This window comes from Salvelinus namaycush, chromosome 5, assembly GCF_016432855.1.
Source record: "Salvelinus namaycush isolate Seneca chromosome 5, SaNama_1.0, whole genome shotgun sequence".
NCBI lineage: Eukaryota > Metazoa > Chordata > Actinopteri > Salmoniformes > Salmonidae > Salvelinus > Salvelinus namaycush.
The window spans coordinates 13,094,959-13,118,092 of record NC_052311.1 but is presented as its reverse complement, the minus strand read 5'-3'; the positions used below and the strand labels follow the sequence as shown (position 1 = coordinate 13,118,092).

General features: G+C 41.0%; 1 protein-coding gene across 1 annotated transcript in view; it reads right to left on the bottom strand.

Moving 5' to 3' along the window:
* Positions 1-2,912: 2,912 nt before the first annotated feature.
* Positions 2,913-23,134, bottom strand: part of rab28 (RAB28, member RAS oncogene family) — a 55,628-nt gene continuing 35,406 nt past the window's right edge. Inside the window, exons 5-7 of the mRNA XM_038993620.1 lie at positions 14,195-14,298; positions 13,967-14,044; positions 2,913-4,013 (exon numbers count right to left, since the gene is read on the bottom strand). Of these exons, the coding sequence (XP_038849548.1) occupies positions 3,921-4,013; positions 13,967-14,044; positions 14,195-14,298 (275 nt within the window). The 3' untranslated portion in view covers positions 2,913-3,920. The remainder of the gene's footprint in view (positions 4,014-13,966; positions 14,045-14,194; positions 14,299-23,134) is intronic.

The window sequence follows — 23,134 nt, the reverse complement described above, 5'->3', positions numbered from 1 at the left end:
CCTATAATTTATGTATGTATACACTCTTAGAAAAAAGGGTTCCAAAAAATGGTTTGACTGTCCCCATGGGGTAACCGTGGAAAGGGTTCTACATGGAACACAACATATTTATTGAAATGGTTCTCCCATGGGAACAGACAAAGAACCCTTTTAGGTTATAGATATAACCTTTTTATATAAGAGTGTAAGTTGGCTATTATTCAGCTTGCTTGGACAAGATGAAGATCCTATGAAGACATTTCATGTATCAAAGCAGTTCTTCATTGCAGTCTTTTCTGTTCTACAACAGACAGTTGAATAAGGCTATAAACATACAGCTAAGATGAATTGTCATACCTTTAAGCTGCTCCAGTTCATATTTAAATTTCATATTTTTATCCATTGTCGAGGTTAAAAACAGCAACAGAATTGTTCTATGCCAAATATATTTCAACTAGGACTACATAGGCTTTCCCCCAAAATACGGTCTTGATATGCATCGCATGAAACTGAATGATGCTTCAATTAAAGATGTAATCAACACAAAAATATAAATCAGGGAAATAGATACTTTTTGGGTAATTGGTCAATTTCACAAATGTAGAGTGGCAGAAAAACTGAAATTTCTAATTGATCAGGTTAAATCAAAAGTTTCTTTTTTCTAACTAACACCTGTTATTAATGTTATTATTAGGTCTTGAAAGTAATGGGAAATCACAGTTGTTCAAGGAAGCTGCTAATTGGCAAGTGAAATAAAACTAGATTCCATTGACTACAGTGCCTAAACATCTAAACCTTTCCTTTTAGAAGGGCACTGTGTGGAGCACTAAGAATGCAGAAGCTATATTTTATAGTGACATATTCCTTGAGCACACTCTAAATAAAGCCAGCGGTTCATTTTACATTCAGCACATCGTTTTTACAGATGTTGGATCTTACTTTGAACAGTATTGTCGTAGCAAAATAATCCTGCAGCAACAGGATTTGAAAGTTTAGTCCATAATGTTGCTTGATCGGTGGTTGGGCAAAATTAGGCTACATGAAAAATGCAACACTGCTAATATAACTGTGTGTTGGTGTGGGTTTTCAGTGAATTTATGTAAATCACAAAGCTCATCTGCATTTCCTGCGCGCAGAAAAATTCTCATCAACCAAAGAGTGATCAAATTAAGATTATAAACCGGGTAGTTCGGCTCCTGGATGCTGATTGGCTGAAAGCCGTGGTATATTAAAGTGATGATGCCCGAGAAGCCGGTGTTTGGAGGATATATTGACACGGGTGTTGCTAGGCCCGAGACAAAGTCAATATATCCTCCAAACACCGGCTTCGAGGGAATTATCGCGTCTATACAACGGGTTACCAACATGTTCAAATAATGATTTACATATTTTCATTAAAAACGTTATTTTCATAAATGTATTCATACTATTTCATCCTTCCACAAGATATAGCCCCGACACAAATCTAGGGTTGCTACCCAAGCCGGCTGGTTGTTCGTTCTATTGGTTCAGTTGCCAGAGACGCGACCCAGTCTTCAGTGTTTTTGTTCTGTATCTATTGGCGCGACCCAGTCGTTAGTTTCTAAATGTTCAATTGCCATACTGCCTGGCAATGTTCTTATCCCTTGCTTGCTAGCTAGCCAACGATGACTAACTTACAGTCAGAATGACAGTAAAGTAGCTGCAATTGCATAAGCAGTTTTCTAGTGACATTTATTTGGATACATCAATAACAATGAGCTAATGAGGCGCGATTTCGCCTGGCATAGAAAATGTGCTCACTCGTCAGGACACTGTTGTTCAGAGGAGCTAGCCAACAACACAGCAACACAATCACTTCGAACTGAAGCTGGAAAGACCGCAAACTAGCTGCACTTTGTTTCGTTTGAACTGTTTTAAATTTACATTTATTTGTACATATCCATAAAAAGGATGCCAGCTGATTCATGACTTTGACTGGCTAAGAAACGCTGCCTGCCTGTCTCCTCCCGACACATTCACTATTATGGGACAGCTGGAGATTGAATTTGATATTGAAACAATGTTGCAAATGTCAGAGAGAAGGATAGCAAGGTTTACAGTATAAATCTCTGCTGTTGAAAATTAAATGTTAGTCTAAAAGAAATTAGATGATGTCTAGATGCTTTTTATAGTGGAGATCAAGTTTATAAATTGCTTGGCTGGGCTGATGAGAAAGTGGATTGCGCAGTCAGATGGAACAGAGTATATAGGCATGTTAATGTCATAGATTTAGCCGGTGGTAACTTGTGGAATAGACACCGGCTGGAATGCGGTTTTAACCAATCAGTATTCAGGATTAGACTCACCCGTTGTTTAACAGACAATATAAACCGGGTGGTTTGAACTCTGAAAGCTAATTGGCTGAAAGATGTGGTGTATCAGACCATATACCACAGGTATGACAAAACATTTGTTTTTACTGTTCTAATTACGTTGGTAACCAGTTTATAAAAGCAATAAGGAACCTCTGGGTTTGTGGTATATGGCCAATATACCACAGCTAAGGGCTGTAGCCAGGCACTCCGAGTTGAATTGTGCATAAGAACAGACCTTAGCCTGGTATATTGGCCATATACCACACCCCATAGGGCCTGATTGCTTACTAGTACATCTGTATACCAATGAAGCAGCCCCTTCTTTCTTCACCACTCTCTGCCCCCAAATAGCTCCTTGCCCCACCGACCTACCCAAGCTCATCCCACCACTCCTGTTTCAGCACTGGGAGCTGTGGGAGAGGGGGTAGTGGGAGGTGTGGACTGTACCACTTAGAGCAGGGGTGTCAAACTCATTCCACGGAGGGCCTAGTGTCTGCAGGTTTTTAGTTTTTCCTTTCAATAAAGCCCTAGACAACCAGGTGTGGGGAGTTCCTAACTAATTAGTGATGTTAATTCATCAATCAAGTACAAGGGAGGAGCGAAAACCCGCAGACACTCGGCCCCCCGTGGAATGAGTTTGACACCTGTGACTTAGAGCGATAAAACTAATCCTGATATTTAGCATACAGATATCGGATCTTAATTTGAGCCAGTTTCACACAGCAGGAAAATAATCCTGCAGCAACAGGAATTGTTCATTGTTATGCGATTATAATTAATGGACATTTTTTGTAGGGGTTGATACATTTTCCGTTATGGCAAATTAAGTCTGAAAGTGGAAAATACAAGCTTTAGAAGCCTTTTTAAATGTCAAATACACTACAAGTTTACAGGAAAGTTCCTGCAACAACAGGATGATCAAATTAAGATATTGCATCTGTATACACAACAGCAGAGGGAAAACCCATTCTATCATTAAAAATACATTTTGGAAAACAGTGGTTTATGTATATTTTTCTGTTATAGAAACCAACTTTTCATATCTATATACAATCAAATGGTCCTTTAAAGAATAATTGACAATGAAGATAGTAGAAAAAATGTCAAAATAGTAACAGTTTCTCAAAAATAAAATAAATACTGACAAATGTGTTTAAACTGCTAAAAAAGTAGAGGTCCCATTTCCTTTCAGCATAACTTTCAACAGGTGTCTGCTGTAGCCAAAGCTGGTTACTACTCAAAAAAGAATTCATGAAAATATATTAAATACTGAAACCAGGAATATACTGTGGGGTCGCTGTAAATATACATACTGTACATACAGAGAGATTCTCATATATAAATCTTAAAATATGCAGTACTTGGTCCGATGACCCTGAAAACCTTAAAAAAAGGAAATACTGATTTACAGCCTTTCTGAAGACTTGTGCGTTGAGAGAGAGAAGGGAGGAATCGGTGTGTGTGTGTACAGCAGAAAGAACCAGGCCAGCTCAATTCTCCTGCTCTGGCTATGGGCCAGTGTGTTGGGGCAGCCTGCTGGTCAGAGGCCCTCACTGCTGTATTCAGTTTGTGGAGGGGCAAGAGGGAAGGTGGGGGGAGAGGGGGTCACTGCACCACACAAATGGAGCTGCGCGGGGGGTTGACTGTCCTCGCCACAGGCTCTTGACTGTAGTTCACGATATCTGCCTTCACCACACGCTATGGAAACACACAGACATAAAGACAGACATAAACAGAGGCAAAATATGAGAAAGTTGCCTCCACACTAGAAAATCCATCTGATTTATTCACAAATTACACAATTTAAGATTAAATTACCTAACTGATACAACTAAATATTTGTCATTTGTTCTGGCATAGTTCAGAAATCTATATGGACAACTTAAAGCAGACCCCAGGTCTTCCTTCCCAGGCCCCAGAGCTTACTTGTATAATTCAAATGCATTACATTTTTCAGATTCAGAAAAACATGTAAACTGAAGTATACAAGCTAATGGATGAATGTTGTGGTAAAAATAAAGATGGAAAATCTTCTCTACAGTAAAGATCTGATCTACAGTAAATACGGTTGAAGTCGGAAGTTTACATACACTTAGGTTGGAGTCATTAAAACTCATTTTTCAACCACCACAAATTTCTTGGTAACAAACTATAGTTTTGTCAAGTTGGTTAGGACATCTGCTTTGTGCATTTCCAACAATTGTTTACAGACAGATTATTTCACTTATAATTCAAAGTATCCCAATTCTAGTGGGTTACATACACTAAGTTGACTGTGCCTTTAAACAGCTTGGAAAATTCCAGAAAATTATGCTAATTGTCGGAAGTTTACATACAGTTTACCCAAATAAATTCCTGACATTTAATCCTAGTAAAAATTGTCTTAGTTCAGTTAAGATCACCACTTTATTTTAAGAATGTGAAATGTCAGAATAATAGGAGAGAATGATTTTTCAGCTTTTATTTCTTTCATCACATTCCCAGTGGGTCAGAAGTTTACATACACTCAATTAGTATTTGGTAGCATTGCCTTTAAATTGTTTAACTTGGGTCAAACATTTCGGGTAGCCTTCCACAAGTTTCCCACATTAAATTGGGTGAATTTTGGCCCATTCCTCCTGACACAGATGGTATAACTGAGTCAGGTTTGTAGGCCTCCTTGCTCGCACACGGTTTTTCAGTTCTGCACACACATTTTCTATAGGATTGAGGTCAGGGATTTGTGATGGCCACTCCAATACCTTGACTTTGTTGTCCTTAAGCCATTTTACCATAACTTTGGAAGTATGCTTGGGGTCATTGTCCATTTGGAAGACCCATTTGCGACCAAGCTTTAACTTCCTGACTGATGTCTTGAGATGTTGCTTCAATATATCCACATAATTTTCCTCCCTCGTGATGCCATCTATTTTGTGAAGTGCACCAGACCCTCCTGCAGCAAAGCACCCCCAAAATATGATGCTGCCATCCCCGCGCTTCACGGTAGGGATGGTGTTCTTCGGCTTGCAAGCCTCCCCCCTTTTCCTCCAAACACAATGATGATCATTATGGCCAAACAGTTCTACTTTTGTTTCATCAGACCAGAGGACATTTCTCCAAAAAGTATGATCTTTGTCCCCATGTGCAGTTGCAAACCATAGTATGGCTATTTTATGGCGGTTTTGGAGCAGTGGCTTCTTCCTTGCTGAGCGGCCTTTCAGGTTATGTCGATATAGGACTCGTTTTACTGTGGATATAGATACTTTTGTACCTGTTTCCTCCAGCATCTTCACAAGGTCCTTTGCTGTTGTTCTGGGATTGATTTGCACTTTTCGCACCAAAGTACATTAATCTCTAGGAGACAGAATGCGTCTCCTTCCTAAGCGGTATGACGGCTGCGTGGTCCCATGGTGTTTATACTTGCATACTATTGTTTGTACAGATGATAGTGGTACCTTCAGACATTTGGAAATTACTCCCAAGGATGAAACAGACTTCTGGAGGTCTACATTTTTTCTCTGAGGTCTTGGCTGATTTCTTTAGATTTTCCCATGATGTCAAGCAAAGAGGCACTGAGTTTGAAGGTAGACCTTGAAATACATCCACAGGTACACCTCAAATTTAATCAAATGAGATCAATTAGCCTATCAGAAGCTTCTAAAGCCATGACATCATTTTCTGGAATTTTCCAAGCTGTTTAAAGGCACAGTCAACTTAATGTATGTAAACATCTGACCCACTGGAATTGTGATACAGTGAATTATAAGTGAAATAATCTGTCTGTAAACAATTGTTGGAAAAACTACTTGTGTGTCATGCACAAAGTAAATGTCCTAACTGACTTGCCAAAACTTTAGTTTGTTAACAAGAAATTTGTGGAGTGGTTGAAAAACAAGTTCTAATGACTCCAGCTTAATAAGTGTATGCAAACTTCCAACTTCAACTGTAACTCAATTCCCACAATTAAAATACAATGAAAACAGCTACCATTACCACCACAACCACTTTATAAGATGCTTTAATTGTGTTTTTACACCAGGCACTAATAGATATATTTCAGGAGATAAATACATCTATGTGTGACTGTGTGTAAACATACTTCCAATTATTGAACAGAACAGATTTTGCTCTGATTGGTCTCTTGTCTAATGGGGGCTTCGTCCTGAGGGTAGTCCACCAGCTCAGCTTTCACGATCCTCTGAGCAGCATAACACACCACCACACCAGCAGAGAGATGGAAGGAGACAAAACCAGGCAGGAGAGAGGGATAGAAAAGGAGATGCGTGGGTAGAGATGAGGTGTGGAATGAAAAGAGAGAGAAGACAGGAATGAAAACAAAGACGCAGACGGGAGGTACAGTTGGTTGGAATGGAGGATGGGGAAAGGTGAAGACAGGGTCGTGGAGGTGACAGAGAGAAATGAGAAAGATAAATGGATTTAACAGAAGAACATACTAATGACATGTTCCCCGGTTTACACAGCCAAATGTCCATGAACAAGATACATTTCTGAAACATTTCTCCATGTACAAATGAAGAACACTCATGTATTATAATACTCCCAGCCTGATATGAATGGTGTGCCAAATGTTGGTTTATCCATAAAGATCTGGGAGTGAGACTTTACATTTGTTTAAGTTTAAGCCACTAGTCTGCACTTCATTAACTGTTTTTGGGTGTGCGTTCTCAGCTCCTCATCTACTAACATGTTACCATGCCAAGTTTTAAATCAACCATTACATCTTCATTGAGGAGAGGTATTAGAGGTCTCCCCCCCATGTCCATGTAATCTTATTAATTATGATCTAAAAGGCTAAACTGATTCTAGATCAGCACTTCTTCTCTGAGAAGTTGTATGAATACGGGCCCTGGATATTGAGTAGCAGTAATTGGACAAACGGTTTCTGAACTTACAGTTAGACCTCAGACCTGGATTGGGCAGTGAGCAAATTGCAGAGATCGTGGTTGTAACCCAGGCACTGGTTGGCTATTCTGATTAACGAGCTGCCGATGCCTGGTGTCGGACCCTGTGAGTGATCAGCGGCCCCAGTATCTGATCTTCCAGACAGGGGACCATGATGGAGTGGGCTCCCAGGCCGATAAGATCTTGTCAAGGTCCCTGACCCCCATGTACAGCTCTCTAAACCTGACAGCTGATAATCAGGCTGTCCTGCCTCCCAACAATAACCTGGAGCTGCCCTTGACCTCCTTCCCCAAATCCATTTGGCTACAAATCAGAACATCACTCCTCCCATTGATAACACTGCACAGCAACAAGATCGCCCCCCCCCCCTCAATCTATTTTTATCTTTACTTCTTTTCTTTCTACTTCTATTTTCTTTGTCTGTGTCTATCTCCAGTGAATGTTGAGGCCTTCAACTACTGTAGCCTAGAAACCTGACCCATTCTCTATCCAAGATGAAGACACACCATTGAAGTGGGATAGTCTTCACTCCACTAAAATATTACTTATTTTATGTATAAACATTTATTTGGTTAACTTGCATCCCTGAAGTGACCCATGAACATCATAGATTACATCTCTGTGACAGGCAGATCAGATCAGACTAGGGCGGTCATGAAATTGTGTCAGACGGTTATTGTCATGCAAATAACTGCCGTCTCATGGTAACTGACCGTTAATAAACAAACTAATTTAGCATTTCTAGGTTTCCACGCTTACAAGCCACTTACAAGCCACTTACAAGCCACTTACAAGCCACTTACAAGCCACATACAAGCCACATACAAGCCACATACAAGCCACATACAAGCCACATACAAGCCACATACAAGCCACTCATGCGCACCTTTGGAACATCTACATTTTAAAAAGTTTAATAAATCAATTTATTATACACCATCACAATAAATCAATTTATTATACACCATCACAATAAATCAATTTATTTTAGGCAGGTCTAAAGAAATCTTATGATAAGAAATGTATTTCAGAAGAACAGAATATGAGTTGGTCTACTGTATGTTACATTCCCCGGCTATGCTCCATGCCATAGGCTGTAGGCTTATTCATTTAGCTGGCAAGATATGCTTGTAAGTCCCAGGCCATTATTGTATATAGGTTTTTATAGTAGAAATAATATAATTGAACTTAGCTGACTAAAATAGAAATTATATTTTTCCCATTCCGGGGCGAGTGTGCATATGAAGTAGCTATGTAGAGCGTAAAAGTAATCATTTGAAACAGGTCCTATATGCTAGATTTAGAGTTATTTGGCAACTTTAGTAGTGAATGATACAAACCTTAGAATGGCAAACATATATGGGCTACATGATACGACTATAGGCTATTGATGATTTGAGAAAGTCTGTTCATTTTTCAATCATGCCGGGTAGGCTACTCTGGTTTTATAGCAGAGCATGTGCTTAGTATGAGCGATCATCAAAACCCTGCTTTCACACGGGATTACATAAAGAAATGTCTGGGCTTATAAGAACACCTATTTCACTCCACATATCAACCACTGTTTCTCCCAGACTCATGGATAGACAGTTTGTAGCGTAGCATAATATAACCAATCCATCCAGTATGCATAATAATACAGTCCAAACTCATCATTTACTAGAATTTGTTTAATTTTGGAGTATAGGGTAGACCAATTATGTACCAAAGACATCTTAAAATCAGTTTAAAAAAAGTAATGTTTTTCTGCTGTGCGTAATACACAATAGGCTATGTATTGTATTATGGCACAATCATTTTAATACTGTTTTTTTTTTCAGGCTCATAAGCCTATGCGTATGTATAAGCTCTAATACAGTATGTGTATGGATGTTTTGAATTAATCATCACATTAGAAAGCGCTGTCCATTTCGTTGTGTTAGGCTTTGAAACAACATCCACAATGACCATGTTTCCCACTCAGTTTCAACCTGTTGTTAAACTTCTTTCTTCACATCAATCATCACAGTGAGGCGAGTTTTAAAAGCATGATACTGTTTTGATGATAAGTGTTTGATGTGATTTTCCATTGCATTTGTATTGATGTCAGAATGTCCAGAGTGCATAAGAGGAGATTACCCTGACTCTATGGTCACGTCGAATTTTACTACGGTCATGACTCATGACTGCTGGTGTGGCGGTAATACAGTCACCTCAAAAGCCCTAGATCAGACCACTCATCCAGCTTGTTTAGCTTGGATTAAAGCACTTGGGTTTATTGAGGTAGCTATCATGGGAGGTGACGGAGGGGAGCGGAGATGGACACCTTCATTAGCCTGTCTGTTGACAGCAAAAGAGGCAGGGTGGGGGTGGAAGTGTGTTTGAGAGTCGTCTCCTAGCCTTCGCTCCCTTGGTCCTCTCCCTTCTCTTGAGGTCCTGACCTCCCCATAGCCCCAACCTCATCAGCCACTCTAGCCAGCGTGGCACCAACCAGTCATATCACAAGCAGGATGAATGCCTCTGGGGGAGGTGCCCTGAGTAATCCCACCTCTGTCACCAGTGACGGGGCCACCTGGTCTGGCTGGTTCACAGAGGCCGAGCTCAGAGGGAGATAAACTCAATAAATCAGAGGACGCATCCTAACCTTCCCACCCTACACCGCCAACCTCTTCACCTCTCGCCTCACGCACGATTGGGCTCTAACGTCGTCAATGTGGCTGTATTTACAGATGGACAGTCGCAGGTACAGCATAACTTGAGTAACAAGGGTCCTGTGACCTGGCACACACTGTTTGACCTTGTGTACATGCGTGTGGTTATAAGAAACCATCCAAACAATGGCAACATGACTTGCTACATAATTTACCCTTCGCTAAGCCCCGCCCCAGATTTTGGGCAACCAATAGCAGCACTCCAATGGATAGGAACGGTCATCGAGTCCGACACCTTGGACAAGCTCACGTTTGAAACAGTTTTCATCCAAAAACATTTTTTTTTAAATGGCTAAATAATGTAACAGTGCACCGGGGTACTGGTACTGTGATCTAAAATGCAGAGCCTGTTGGGTTATTTTTCTAATCTGAAATTATACTTTAGTTACATTGTTTGCTAGCTCAGCTGGTTAGCTAGCTTTCTGGTTAGCTAGTCTCTTGGCCAGCCAATGTTAACCCTAGCTAGTCATTGTATAGCTGCCAGCCAGCCAGCCAGCTAATATAACTTATTTTTTCAAAATGAATATTACCTTGCTACAGTGAGCTCCAAAAGTATTGGAACAGTGACATTTTTGGGGTGCTTGCACTCCAGAACTTTGGATTTGAAATGATACAATGACTATGAGGTTAAAAAGCTTTAATTTGGAGGGTATTTTCAATCATATGTTAATCAACTGTTTAGAAATTACAGCACTTTTTATACTTAGTCCCCCCATTTTAGGGGACCAAAAGTATTGGGACAAATTCACTTATGTGTATTAAAGTAATCAAAAGTTTAGTATTTTGGACCATATTCCTAAAACGCAATGATTACATCAAGTTTGTGACTCTACAAACTTGTTGGACGCATTTGCTGTTTGTTTTGGTTGTGTTTCAGATTATTTTGTGCTCAATAGAAATGAATGTTAAATAATGAATTGTGTCATTTTGGAATACCTTGTATTATAAAAAAGAACAGTCTAAACACTTGTACATTAATGTGGATGCTACCATGGTTACCAATAATCCTGAATGAATCATGAATAATGATGAGTGAGAAAGTTAGACGTACAAATATCATACCCTCCCCAAAAAATGCTAACCTCCCCTGTTATTGTAAATGATGAGAGGTCAAATCAAATCAAATGTTATTGGTTACATACACATGATTAGCAGATGTTATTGCGAGTGTAGCGAAATGTTTGTGCTTTTAGTTCCCGACAGTGCAGTAATATCTAACAGTAATCTAACAATTCCACAACAACTACCTAATACACACACATCTACACTACCTTTCAAACATTTGGGGTCACTTAGAAACGTCCTTGTTTTTGAAAGAAAATGGACACATTTTAATGGACTTTTTTTTTTGTCCATTAAAGTAACATCAAACTGATCTCAACGTTAACAGTGAGGAGGCGACTCCAGGATGCTGGCCTTCTAGGCAGAGTTGCAAAGAAAAAGCCATATCTCAGACTGGCCAGTAAAAAGAAAAGATTACGAAAAGTAAAAGAACAAAGACACTGGACAGAGGACCTCTGCCTAGAAGGCCAGCATCCCGGAGTCGCCTCTTCACTCTTGACGTTGAGACCGGTGTTTTGCGGGTACTATTTAATGAAGCTGCCAGTTGAGGACTTGTGAGGCATCCGTTTTTCAAACTAGACACTCTAATGTACTTGTCCTCTTGCTCAGTTGTGCACCGTGGCCTCCCACCCCTCTTTCTATTCTGATTAGAGCCAGTTTGCGCTGTTCTGTGAAGGGAGTAGTACACAGCGTTGTACGAGATCTTCCGTTTCTTGACAATTTCTCGCATGGAATAGCCTTCATATCTCAGAACAAGAACGTACTGACGAATTTCAGAAGAAAGTTCTTTGTTTCTGGCCATTTTGAGCCTGTAATCGAACCCACAAATGCTGATGCTCCTCATACTCAACTAGTCTAAAGAAGGCCAGTTGTATTGCTTCTTTAAATCAGCACAACAGTTTTCAGCTGTGCTAACATATTTGCAAAACGGTTTTCTAATGAGAAATTTGCCTTTTAAAATTATAAACTTGGATTAGCTAACACAACATGCCATTGGAACACAGGAGTGGTGGTTGCTGATAATGGGCCTCTGTATGCCTATGTAGATATTCCATTTAAAAAAAAGAAGATCTGCTGTTTCCAGTGTTGATCAATTTGATGTTATTTTAAATGGACAAAAAAAAATGTTTTTCTTTCAAAAACAAGGACATTTCTAAGTGACCCCAAACTTTTGAACGGTAGTGTAAGTAAAGGGATGGAATAAAAATATATACATATAAATATATGGATGAGCGATGACCGAGCAGCATAGGCAAAATGCAATAGATAGTATAAAATACAGTATATACATATGAGATGAGTAACGCAAGATATTTAAACATTATTAAAGTGGCATTATTAAAGTGACTAATGATCCATTTAGTAAAGTGGCCAATGACTTCTCTGTATGTAGGCAGCAGCCTCACTGTGTTAGTGATAGCTGTTTAACAGGCTGATGGCCTTGAGATAGAAGCTGTTTTTCAGTCTCTCGGTCCCAGCTTCTGGATGGTAGCGGGGTGAACAGGCAGTGGCTCGGGTGGTTGTTGTCCTTGATGATCTTTTTGGCCTTCCTGTGACATCGGGTGGTGTAGGTGTCCTGGAGGGCAGGACGTTTGCCCCCGTGATGCGTTGTGCAGACCTCACTACCCTCTGGAGAGCCTTACGGTTGTGGGCGGAGCAGTTGCCGTACCAGGCGGTGATACAGCCCGACAGGATGCTCTCGATTGTGCATCTGTAAAGCTTTGTGAGTGCTTTTGGTGACAAGCCGAATTTCTTCAGCCTCCTGAGGTTGAAGAGGCGCTGTTGCACCTTCTTCACCACGCTGTCTGTGTGGGTGGACCATTTCAGTTTGTCCATGATGTGTTCGCCGAGGAACTAAAACTTTCCACCTTCTCCAAGGTGTGGATAAGGGGGTGCTCCCTCTGCTGTTTCCTGAAGTCCACGATCATCTCCTTTGTTTTGTTGACGTTGAGTGAGAGGTTGTTTTCCTGACACCACACTCCAAGTGCCCTCACTTAGCATGTCTTGGGAACATGATATTTGTGTGTCTGTAACTTTTTCACTCATCATTATTAACAATTAATTCAGGAAAATCTGTAATCATGGTAGCATCCACATTAATCCACAGTAGAAGTCTTTAGAAACATATTCTATTCTTATTTACAATAAAAAGTTAATCAAAATGTAAAATTACACAATACATTATTTACCATTAATTTCTATTGGGCACAAAATAATCTGAAACACAAAACAAACAAGAAACGATTCCAACAAATGTGTATAGTCGCAAGCCTGATGTAATCATTGTGTACTATGAATATGGGACGAAATACTTAACTTTTAACTACTTTAATACACATAAGTGAATTTGTCCCAATAGTTTTGGCCCCCTAAAATGAAGGGACTATGTACAGAAAGTTAAGTCATTTCTAAACGGTTCACCCGGTATGGATGAGAAATACTCTCAAATTAAAGCTGATAGTCTGCACTTTAACCTCATAGTCATCGTATCATTTCAAATCCAAAGTGCTGGAGTACAGGGCCAAAACAAACAAAACAAAAAACACTGTTCCAATACTTTTGGAGCTCACTGTAAGTTAGCCATGTTATGAATACAACTCTCATCTGCTGTCGACATCAGGATACGATTTGAGAGCACTAGTTAGCTCCAAACGTGGTTAGTAACTTTGGCTGCATGCTGACAGTGCATTCAGAGCCATCAAGTGGCTAGCCACACTACAACCTTCATTTTACCAGGTTCCTGTGATTGAAATCATCGTAATGAAAGTCCACCACAACATACCGGAGGGTTTCCTGATTACCAAGGGGTAGTCTGTGTTTCATTTAATTGTGTATTAAAAACACAGTTTGAGATCATTGTGAGGGGATTTCGCCAGTGGTTAGAAGGGGGAATGTTGTCTAAGGTTGCAACAGTAACCAAGGCGGGCAGGGCTTAGCGAAGGGTCAATTCTCTCTGGGAAATGTGAGATAAAAGGCCTAATGAAGGCAAGGGCTCACCTGGGACTGCTCCATCTCCGCTTTATTGAGCTTCACCCCCAGAATCTCTGCAGCCACTCTCTGAAATGCCAGGAACACCTGAAGGGAAGGCAGGGCATGAAAGGAGGAGCGATGAGCAGGAATAGATCTTCTTATTGGCAAAACATCAGTATTTCAGTAGCCGTTTTTTTAAATTTATATATGGTGCGTGTGCCACTTTGATGTGATTTACTAGGTAAACCAACTCACTGAGTCTCCAGACTTGGCAGATACGAACTGACTGATGAGGCTGTTCTCTTGGCAGAAGCGCTGGTGTTTGTCAGCCTTCACTGTCCTCATATGCTCAAGGTCGACTGTGGACAAAATGTCAGCAAATTACACAGAGAGCAAGATTGGCTTGACACAAGGTTATACTGTACAGAGACAAGGCGAACCTCATACCTGGACTTGCACAGAAAAGATAAGGTGTACACCAGCTCAAGATAGACTCAGGATTTGCCTGCTATAGATAACTGGCAACATACTTGAATTATTGTGTGTCACATTCAGTTTTTCAGAAATATATTTTGAGAAGGTCCTTTCAGAGGAGGAAGTGATGAATTCAGAGACCCCTGGCCTCCATTTCCAGGTGTGATTAGCCTACAGCTCAGTGTCACACATTCCATAACTCAGTCCAGGTACAGTTACACCCTGAAGCCATGCACCTTTATATCTACCTCCACATGACTCAAGTCAAAAGAGCCCGGCTGTGGCTCTTCAAACACAATACATGGATGACCAAAGACTTCAGGCTACCCCGAAGTATGGCTGTCTGCTGAGAGAAAGCCATGACATATCACGTAATGACATATTGAATTAAATCAGGCCTTTAAGGTGCACACATGGACCTAAAATCTAGGTGTGGCTGATTACGGCATGCGCACAATGACAGAGACTATCTTTCTAGCCACTGTGCCTGTGTCTCCGTGCATTTAACTCTGGTGCAGTGATACCAGGCGTTTCACTTCTCCCCTTCCTCAATACGGGGTCACACCAAGGTCACAAGGGAAGGTCAACTGGGGGTCTCGCTGCTGAAAGCAATAGCTTCCCTCTTTATTTCTGTCTTTGTCTGACAAGGCGGCCACGCCCGGTATCTGGTGCATACGTGTCTATGGGAGCTGGAGGAGGTAGTAGGCTACTGTATGGTGTTGCATTTCTCTCGCCCCCCCCACGTTTAGCTCTTTGTGTGAAGCTTCATTCAAGCTGTCAATGTTTTCTGCCGTTCTCATGCCCCTTGGGTTAGGTGTGTGTGTGCGCGCAGGGTCGTAATCTGATTACAAAAAAACTAACTGTAATCAGTTACGTTACCAGCTAAATTATTTGAATCAGATTAGACACTTTTGAAAAACGCGAAAATTACTTCTACGATTACTTTTAAATTCAGAATGGATGTTGGCAAAAGAAATACAGTACATTAACACCTTTGTATTTTCTTAATGACATTCAATTCAGCATTGAAAAAAATCGCAAGTTTAAGTTTGTTCCACCTGAGGGTCTGACCACAAGTCAGAGACCACTATGATACTTTTGATGGATCCTTTTTGTCTTCTTCTAATGCCTCTTAAGGGGAAAGTAATCCAAAAGTAACAAAAAGTAAATCAGATTATGTTACTGAGTTTGGGTAATCCAAAAGTTATGTTACAATTTTGTACAGGTAACTAGTTGGTAATTTACACATATTACATTTAGAATGTAACCTACCCAACCCTTTGTGTGTGTGTGTGTGTGTGTGTGTGTGTGTGTGTGTGTGTGTGTGTGTGTGTGTGTGTGTGTGTGTGTGTGTGTGTGTGTGTGTGTGTTCTAAAGAGCAATGTAAAGTGTCCTCCAGTATCATTAATAACATAATAGGTCATAGTGACCCAAATAGAAAAGGCCAGTCACCATCCATAGTAACACACAGCCATCCATAGCTATTTCCAAGAGAAAGGCACATTTTTTACAGTGTTTTGTCATTTTTATGTCATGTAAATCCTTCTAAGAATGTTGACACCACATAACGTGGAAAAGGTAATTGTATATGTCATAAGATATGAGTCCGGAACTTAGACAAACCTTTCTAGTCCCCCTGGACACACACAGACACCAATTATGCTACAGACCAAAGCAGGTTGTCTCGTCTCTCCGCATGCATAAACATGGCTATCTTGGAGAGGTCAGCACGTTATTAATTCCCGTCACTAAGAGCGGAGGTACCCGCATGCTACCAGAAGTAAACGATGCTAATCCTTTGGATCCTGAACACTTGGGAGGGGTTATCAATCATCTGTCAGAGTCAGATTAGCCAACATTAACAGACTGGGGCCGGGGAGTGGCAGGACACTAAGTAAACCGGACCATGGGTAGAAGTGAAGATGAAGTAATTAAACCCAGTGACTAAGGTTTCTCTGTGCTGTCATGACTGACAGGGAATACAAGGAAAAATAATCCTTGTCTTCTATTGTTGTATAGTCATACATGTGACAGCTAACACTCTTCGACCTGTCATGGATGAAAATAAAAATATGTGTTCAAATAACTAACATACAGTATATCCTTAGAAATACTAGAATACATGATTTGATGATTTGCAGAAACAATAAAAAAAAAAAGGCTGGCTAGGCTAACCACTGATGCTTTTGGTAAGCCATTGTGTATGTAAGAACAACAGTGTTTCCCCTATATTCATTTCGCAGCGGTGGCCCACTGCTGCTAAATTGTGGCCACAGATGCATTTTTATATATACTACCGTTCAAAAGTTTGGGGTCCTTGTTTTTGAAAGAAAAGCATATCTTTTGTCCATTTAAAATAACATCAAATTGATCAGAAATACTGGCAGCTTCATTAAATAGTACCCGCAAAACACCAGTCTCAACGTCAAGAGTGAAGAGGAGACTCCGGGATGCTGGCCTTCTAGGCAGAGTTGCAAAGAAAAAGCCATATCTCAGACTGGCCAGTAAAAAGAAAAGATTACGAAAAGTAAAAGAACAAAGACACTGGACAGAGGACCTCTGCCTAGAAGGCCAGCATCCCGGAGTCGCCTCTTCACTCTTGACGTTGAGACCGGTGTTTTGCGGGTACTATTTAATGAAGCTGCCAGTTGAGGACTTGTGAGGCATCCGTTTTTCAAACTAGACACTCTAATGTACTTGTCCTCTTGCTCAGTTGTGCACTGTGGCCTCCCACTCCTCTTTCTATTCTGGTTAGAGCCAGTTTGCGCTGTTCTGTGAAGGGAGTAGTACACAGCGTTGTACGAGATCTTCCGTTTCTTGACAATTTCTCGCATGGAATAGCCTTCATATCTCAGAACAAGAACGTACTGACGAGTTTCAGAAGAAAGTTCTTTGTTTCTGGCCATTTTGAGGCTGTAATCGAACCCACAAATGCTGATGCTCCACATACTCAACTAGTCTAAAGAAGGACAGTTGTATTGCTTCTTTAAATCAGCACAAGTCTTCAGCTGTGCTAACATAATTGCAAAATGGTTTTCTAATGATCAATTAGCCTTTTAAAATAATAAACTTGGATTAGCTAACGCAACGTGCCACTGGAACACAGGAGTGATGGTTGCTGATAATGGGCCTCTGTACGCCTATGTAGATATTCCATACAAAATCAGCCGTTTCCAGCTACAAAAGTCATTTACAACATTAACAATGTCTACACTGTATTTCTGATCAATTTTATGTTATTTTAAATGGACAAAAAAAAATGCTTTCCTTTCAAAAACAAGGACATTTCTAAGTGACCCCAAACTTTTGAATGGTAGTGTGTGTGTGTGTATATATATATATATATATTTTTTTTTTTGCCGAGACACGATTTTAAACGGATAGTCGTTGGCTCAATGACTGGAAGGTTATGGAAACAGCTAGCATGTTCCCATAGACTTGTTCACCCCCCCCACCCCGCTAGTAGCAATGAACCTTCCACCCTCACACTTGCCCCCACTGCAAAAAAATACAAAATCCTTTGGGAGACTCTGGATCATGCCCAATTCTGTCAGCCAGAATGGCCAAACAAAATGTCACTTATTACACAAAGCAATAGACAAAATGTTTATTTTAAAAAAACCTGCTCCATAGTTACTCAAGACTAACGTATAGAATTTGTGACCCAATCCTAAGACATGGGAGAGTAGGCATGTGTTATTTTGCTCTGGCGGTCGCAGGGAGAGTTAGGTTATCACATTCCCTTACAGGAATACTAGAGAACAATCCTGACCCAGAGACTCAAAGTGCCTCCCTAATGAAAATAAAACATGGGCTATGTATACATTTGGATTAACAAATTGGACAATTCATTATATTTTCATGCATGCCAAGAAAATACTTAATAAAGTGCAGTAAATGACTACACAAAGTATAAAACAATACTGTATTTAATAATATAGGAATGCAATGATTGATATGTTAAGGCATAAATTCATGTATTTTTTGTTAGAATTCAAATGGCCAGAAATAAGAAATTTTTTCAATCTTGCGAGGAGGACTGCCAATGACAACAAGTAAAAATGTAGAACAGCAAATACTGTTTAAAATTGCCAAAAACCACAGTTTCTCTCCAAAACAGATTCTAGCTTCATGTGTCGTGGGTCTGTGGACACTGAGCTCACGAAAAGCCTACAGTTATGGAGTTTCTTTTTATAACCCGTGTTAATGTAGCCATTTCCACTTATCAGTTTGAACCGATCTTCCTCCGCTGATCTGGTTTCTCTCCTTTCCTGACAAACTGTACGTCACGTTAACTACCCCCAGGAAGTGACTGCAAACACGAAATCAACTGTTTAGGCCTCCTAGCACATAGAGATAGCAGAATGGATCATCACTCGTCAAGACCGATGACTCCATCTCACCCCAGTCACCATGAGTGTTTACTTTAAAAGCCAGTCATCATTGTGGTGAATCTCAAAACATTTAGAGAGACAAATACATTGGAAGGGATCATATGTTAGGTCAGAGCCAAAGGGAGAAATATAAATGATAAAGATATATGCCCGGACTGGTTTTAACCTCTGGAGTCAGCTGTGTCTAAGTAATACAATGAAGGGACGTTAAAAAGTCAAATTAGTTAGCAGCCTATAGGCTAAACATTAGAGAAATGTAAACTGCCTTCCTCATTAGTAGATTTGGGGAAACACAATGAGTGTCCATGATAATTACACTGTTTTCCTCTGATAAACAATACAATTTGGTCGGTCAAGAAATTAAGACAGTATTCAGATTTGTAATAGTCCTATACATTTCACACATTCCCACTAACAAAGGTGTATCACTTCACAGGAGACAGTGAGTGAAGTGCTGTGTGGTCCCCGGCATCATGGCTTTTTAAAAACACACAGTGATAGCACAGGGACTTGTTGCACTGTTCCACTGCGTCGACTGCTGGGGACCAAGTGGAACATTTAATCGAGCGAGTAACTGCCAGCGAATAAACTTGACATAACACAGTTAATCGCCGCCAGCCTCATTTAAAACAAACAACTGTTGGGGAGAGTTGGGAAAATGACTTGAGGGGGGTCCGGGGGTCATACCCCCCTAGTGAAAGTTGCAGGGTTTCATAAAACCCGAGGGAATACCTATCACTTCCAACATTACCTCACTGTGCCTTGCAGACCCATCAGTAGGGGGTTTCCTTTCCCTTCAATATCATCCACAAATTGACATTGAGCTACTACCCTTGCTGCTGGATCCTCTAGTTGTCTCTACTCCGAGAGTGTATCGAACCGAACCGAGCCACACCCAGACCACAATCTCTCACAGTACTTGGTGGTCTCAGCCAAACTTTCCTCTTCAGGCCTACTCTGTATCCACTGGAAGAAGACAAGAACAGGATGAATCCTCAATCTATCTTCTCCCAAATCTGTACTGTCCTCCCCTCACACCTGTACTATTATAATGACTTATGCTCTATTATGGTGTCTAAGGTGCCATTACTATGATGGGTGACAGAGGCCTGATATCAAAGCACTAGGCAGCTTTAATCATCCTCACTTTTGTTGGCATAGGGAATGAAGGAGGTATCCTGGAATACGGACCACCGGCACACCCATTATGGCAGATGTGCAGCTCAATAAAACAGCTCAACTCAACAGTCCACAGCATGGCCAACTGCTGGGTTTTGACCTCTTGGGTCATGTTCAGTAGGGCACACCATAGCATTTTTTTTTTTTTGTCACGGTTCGTATTGGACAAGTTCAAATGCCTCCCTGTTTCAAAACATTTCCTTCCTACTGAACACAATCAATGGATTATGGATGTGTACTGGACTGATGCCAAAATAAGAGTCAGAGGTGTTCAGCTGAGTAGACACCAACACCATCCTCTAATAGTGTGTCTGAGACAGGCTCATGACATCATGAAAGGATTCTGCTGCAGCTGCACTTTTTCGTGGGATTTATTTTCTCTCCAAATGTGATATAGAACCCAGGTTAATAGCAAGTGACATTTTATTTACGGTTAAACTTACTGTTACTAGACGTGGAAAACTTCTACAATCTCACAAACGTATTACAGAAAGCCTTCTCAGTGTAATGTTTAATGGCTTTCGCCATTGATTGTGCTTTTTGTGCATGAAGTGGCCTGTAAAATTAAACTGTAACACGAATTCATGCAGCACAGTTAACCGATTAATACCCTACTGGTTTACGTGACATGAGCGCAGCTCATAAAAAGTGCAGAGTTGGGAAACGCAAAGAGCTTTGGTGCTTTGAAATTTGCACGAAGAACAACATGAACATACCATAAATGTCATGCCATAATTCACCAATCAAAACAGGATAACACGGCCACTGTTTGGCTTCACCAACAAACAGCTATGCTTTATCCATCGTCAGCAAACTCCTGCTAATCATTCTACGATTTTCATCTTTTGAGCAGAGTGAAGTGTTAAGGCCCGTTTAGGCATTTGCTTTAAGTCAGTCTTGCCTCTGGAACACCATGCATTCATTCAGAAGCCATGCAGTAACCAGGGCTTGGGAGTCCAAAATGCTACTCTAGTGCATTTTTATTGGGCCTAAACAGTCTGGGTATTGTTTAAAGCAAGAACTGTTTATTTCTGGAGGAATGAGGAAAAAATACTAGATTGATGTTACAAAACGTTAGTATGTCAATGAAATACTGTTTATGGAAAAGTATGATTTTTTTTTACTAAGGAACTACATCTAAGGTAATGTCGACAGGCCTACACATTTTAGTGCACTATATTGCCATTTTGTGAAGCCACGTGTTTGATTAGCTTGCTCATCAAAAGCGAGAACAAAATCTCAGATATTCAGTATTACCTCCACTTATGTTTCATTTTCAATGGTGATTTCATAGTTATCAAAATCTTACATACATTGAGGGGACAAAGGACTGAATCTGAGTCAAGTAAAATAAGTGTTTCAGATCAAAAGTCAGTAACCTCAAATGGCGAACAGTAATTTGTGTCAAAGTACAGTAAGACTTGTGAGTGACTCAGCACAATTATTATTACTATTATTATGATGGAGGTATCAAGAGAGAGTGCAGGCCAATGAGGCGTTGCAGCCCGATGTCGTCATGGTGAGTGTCAGGGGGAGTGGGGCATTGGTGGAACCCTTGGGAAGGAAGGAGGGGTCCTGACAGAGACAGAGCACTCTTTGTGCTCCGGCGCCCCTGCCCCGGTGGCCTGAAACGGTCCAGGACCGTCAGGGGACCAGCTTTCCTCCGGGTCCGAAGTGTTCTGTCGACAGCTCATTGATCACAGCTCATCTTGTCACCCGACCATTCCTCCCAAAACACATGTGCGGACACACACGCACACGTCCCGCTTGTACACACCCGTCTCACACTTTCAAACATAATCAGCTTCTCTACAGTGACCCGTAAAACAACATTGAGCGTGGTCTTCCTCCCTTGTGAGTGGGTGTAAAAACAGTAAAGTGGCCAGCAGTAGCCAGGACAGTGGAGGTGGGGGCAGACTGGGGAGTGTGAGGTTGTCACTGCCACAGTAAAACACGGGGGCGGTGGGCCTCGCCGGCTGGGTTACCGGGCTCTGAGGACTCGTGAAAGTGAACAAAAGGCCCAGTTCTGAGCCAACCGCACAAGACGCTGCCCAGGGTTTCACTGGCCAGGTCCTCGGAGCTCTCCTGTCGCAGTTAAACTAAGTGTGCTTTTATGGGCGAGCTGTAATACTCCGCACTATGAGCCATAATAATCATACAGGCCACTAGGAGCCTTCATAATAACACACAACCCATTCCCATAAGCCAGTGTTTCCCAGTACACCCAACAGCAGACATTTTTGTTGTAGCTCCGGACAAAAAAAACCTGATTCAACTTGCCATAAGCCAAGTCATAATCATAGTTTTACCCATGAGGCATCATTCATTATAGCTGTCATAACCTCCAAGTTAAGCCAGAGCAGGTGTATTTTGTGGCTTTTGGCGAATGCTTTCTAATGATCTGAAGTCGCTCTGTTGCTACTTACTGCCTGTAAACACAGTCTAGTTCAAAAAGTGAATGATGGCAGGCCGCCTGTGACAAATTGATTATTTGCATAATGGCCTACTAGAGCTCTGATTGGCTATGGCGCACCGGTCTGTGTAGAGTCCGGTCCTGGACAAGACAGATGTTTTTATTAGGTTTTATTTACTGCAGTGTCTATTAATTGTCCAAATGCATGGCCACTTTCCCACTCTATATTGCAATAGAATTTTCAGTACTGCCTTAGTATAACATGCTGACCACAGCAATCGCATCAAGTGCGCGAGTTGCAAAATAAAATGTACCCATACATGTTATTCAATCCTTGCACCCACACTGCTCGCGAGCGTCTTCGTGGCCAGGCGCTAAAATAGAAATTGCTTATATTTGTGACGCTCAACGCTCTGCAAGTCCAGGCTCTCCCATCTCCTCATTGTTTTTTTAGGAGCATATACCCACGTGGGTGATTGAAAGACTAACTGAGGTCCGCACTCCAGTCGGTTGTAGTGATGCACAGAAAAGTTGGTTGCCAACCACTATATAAAGTCCAAAGAAGAAAAAGAAGTGTGAAGGGAAGAATGATGAGAAATGAATTCGGTTGACCGTTTTATCTGTAGATTAATTGTCAGAGTAGTGGGCCTTGTGCATTTCAGGCAAAATAACAACCCAATGTTTATACACCAGGACAAATTTGCTAGCAACAGCAAGCTAGCTAGCTTAATTGCC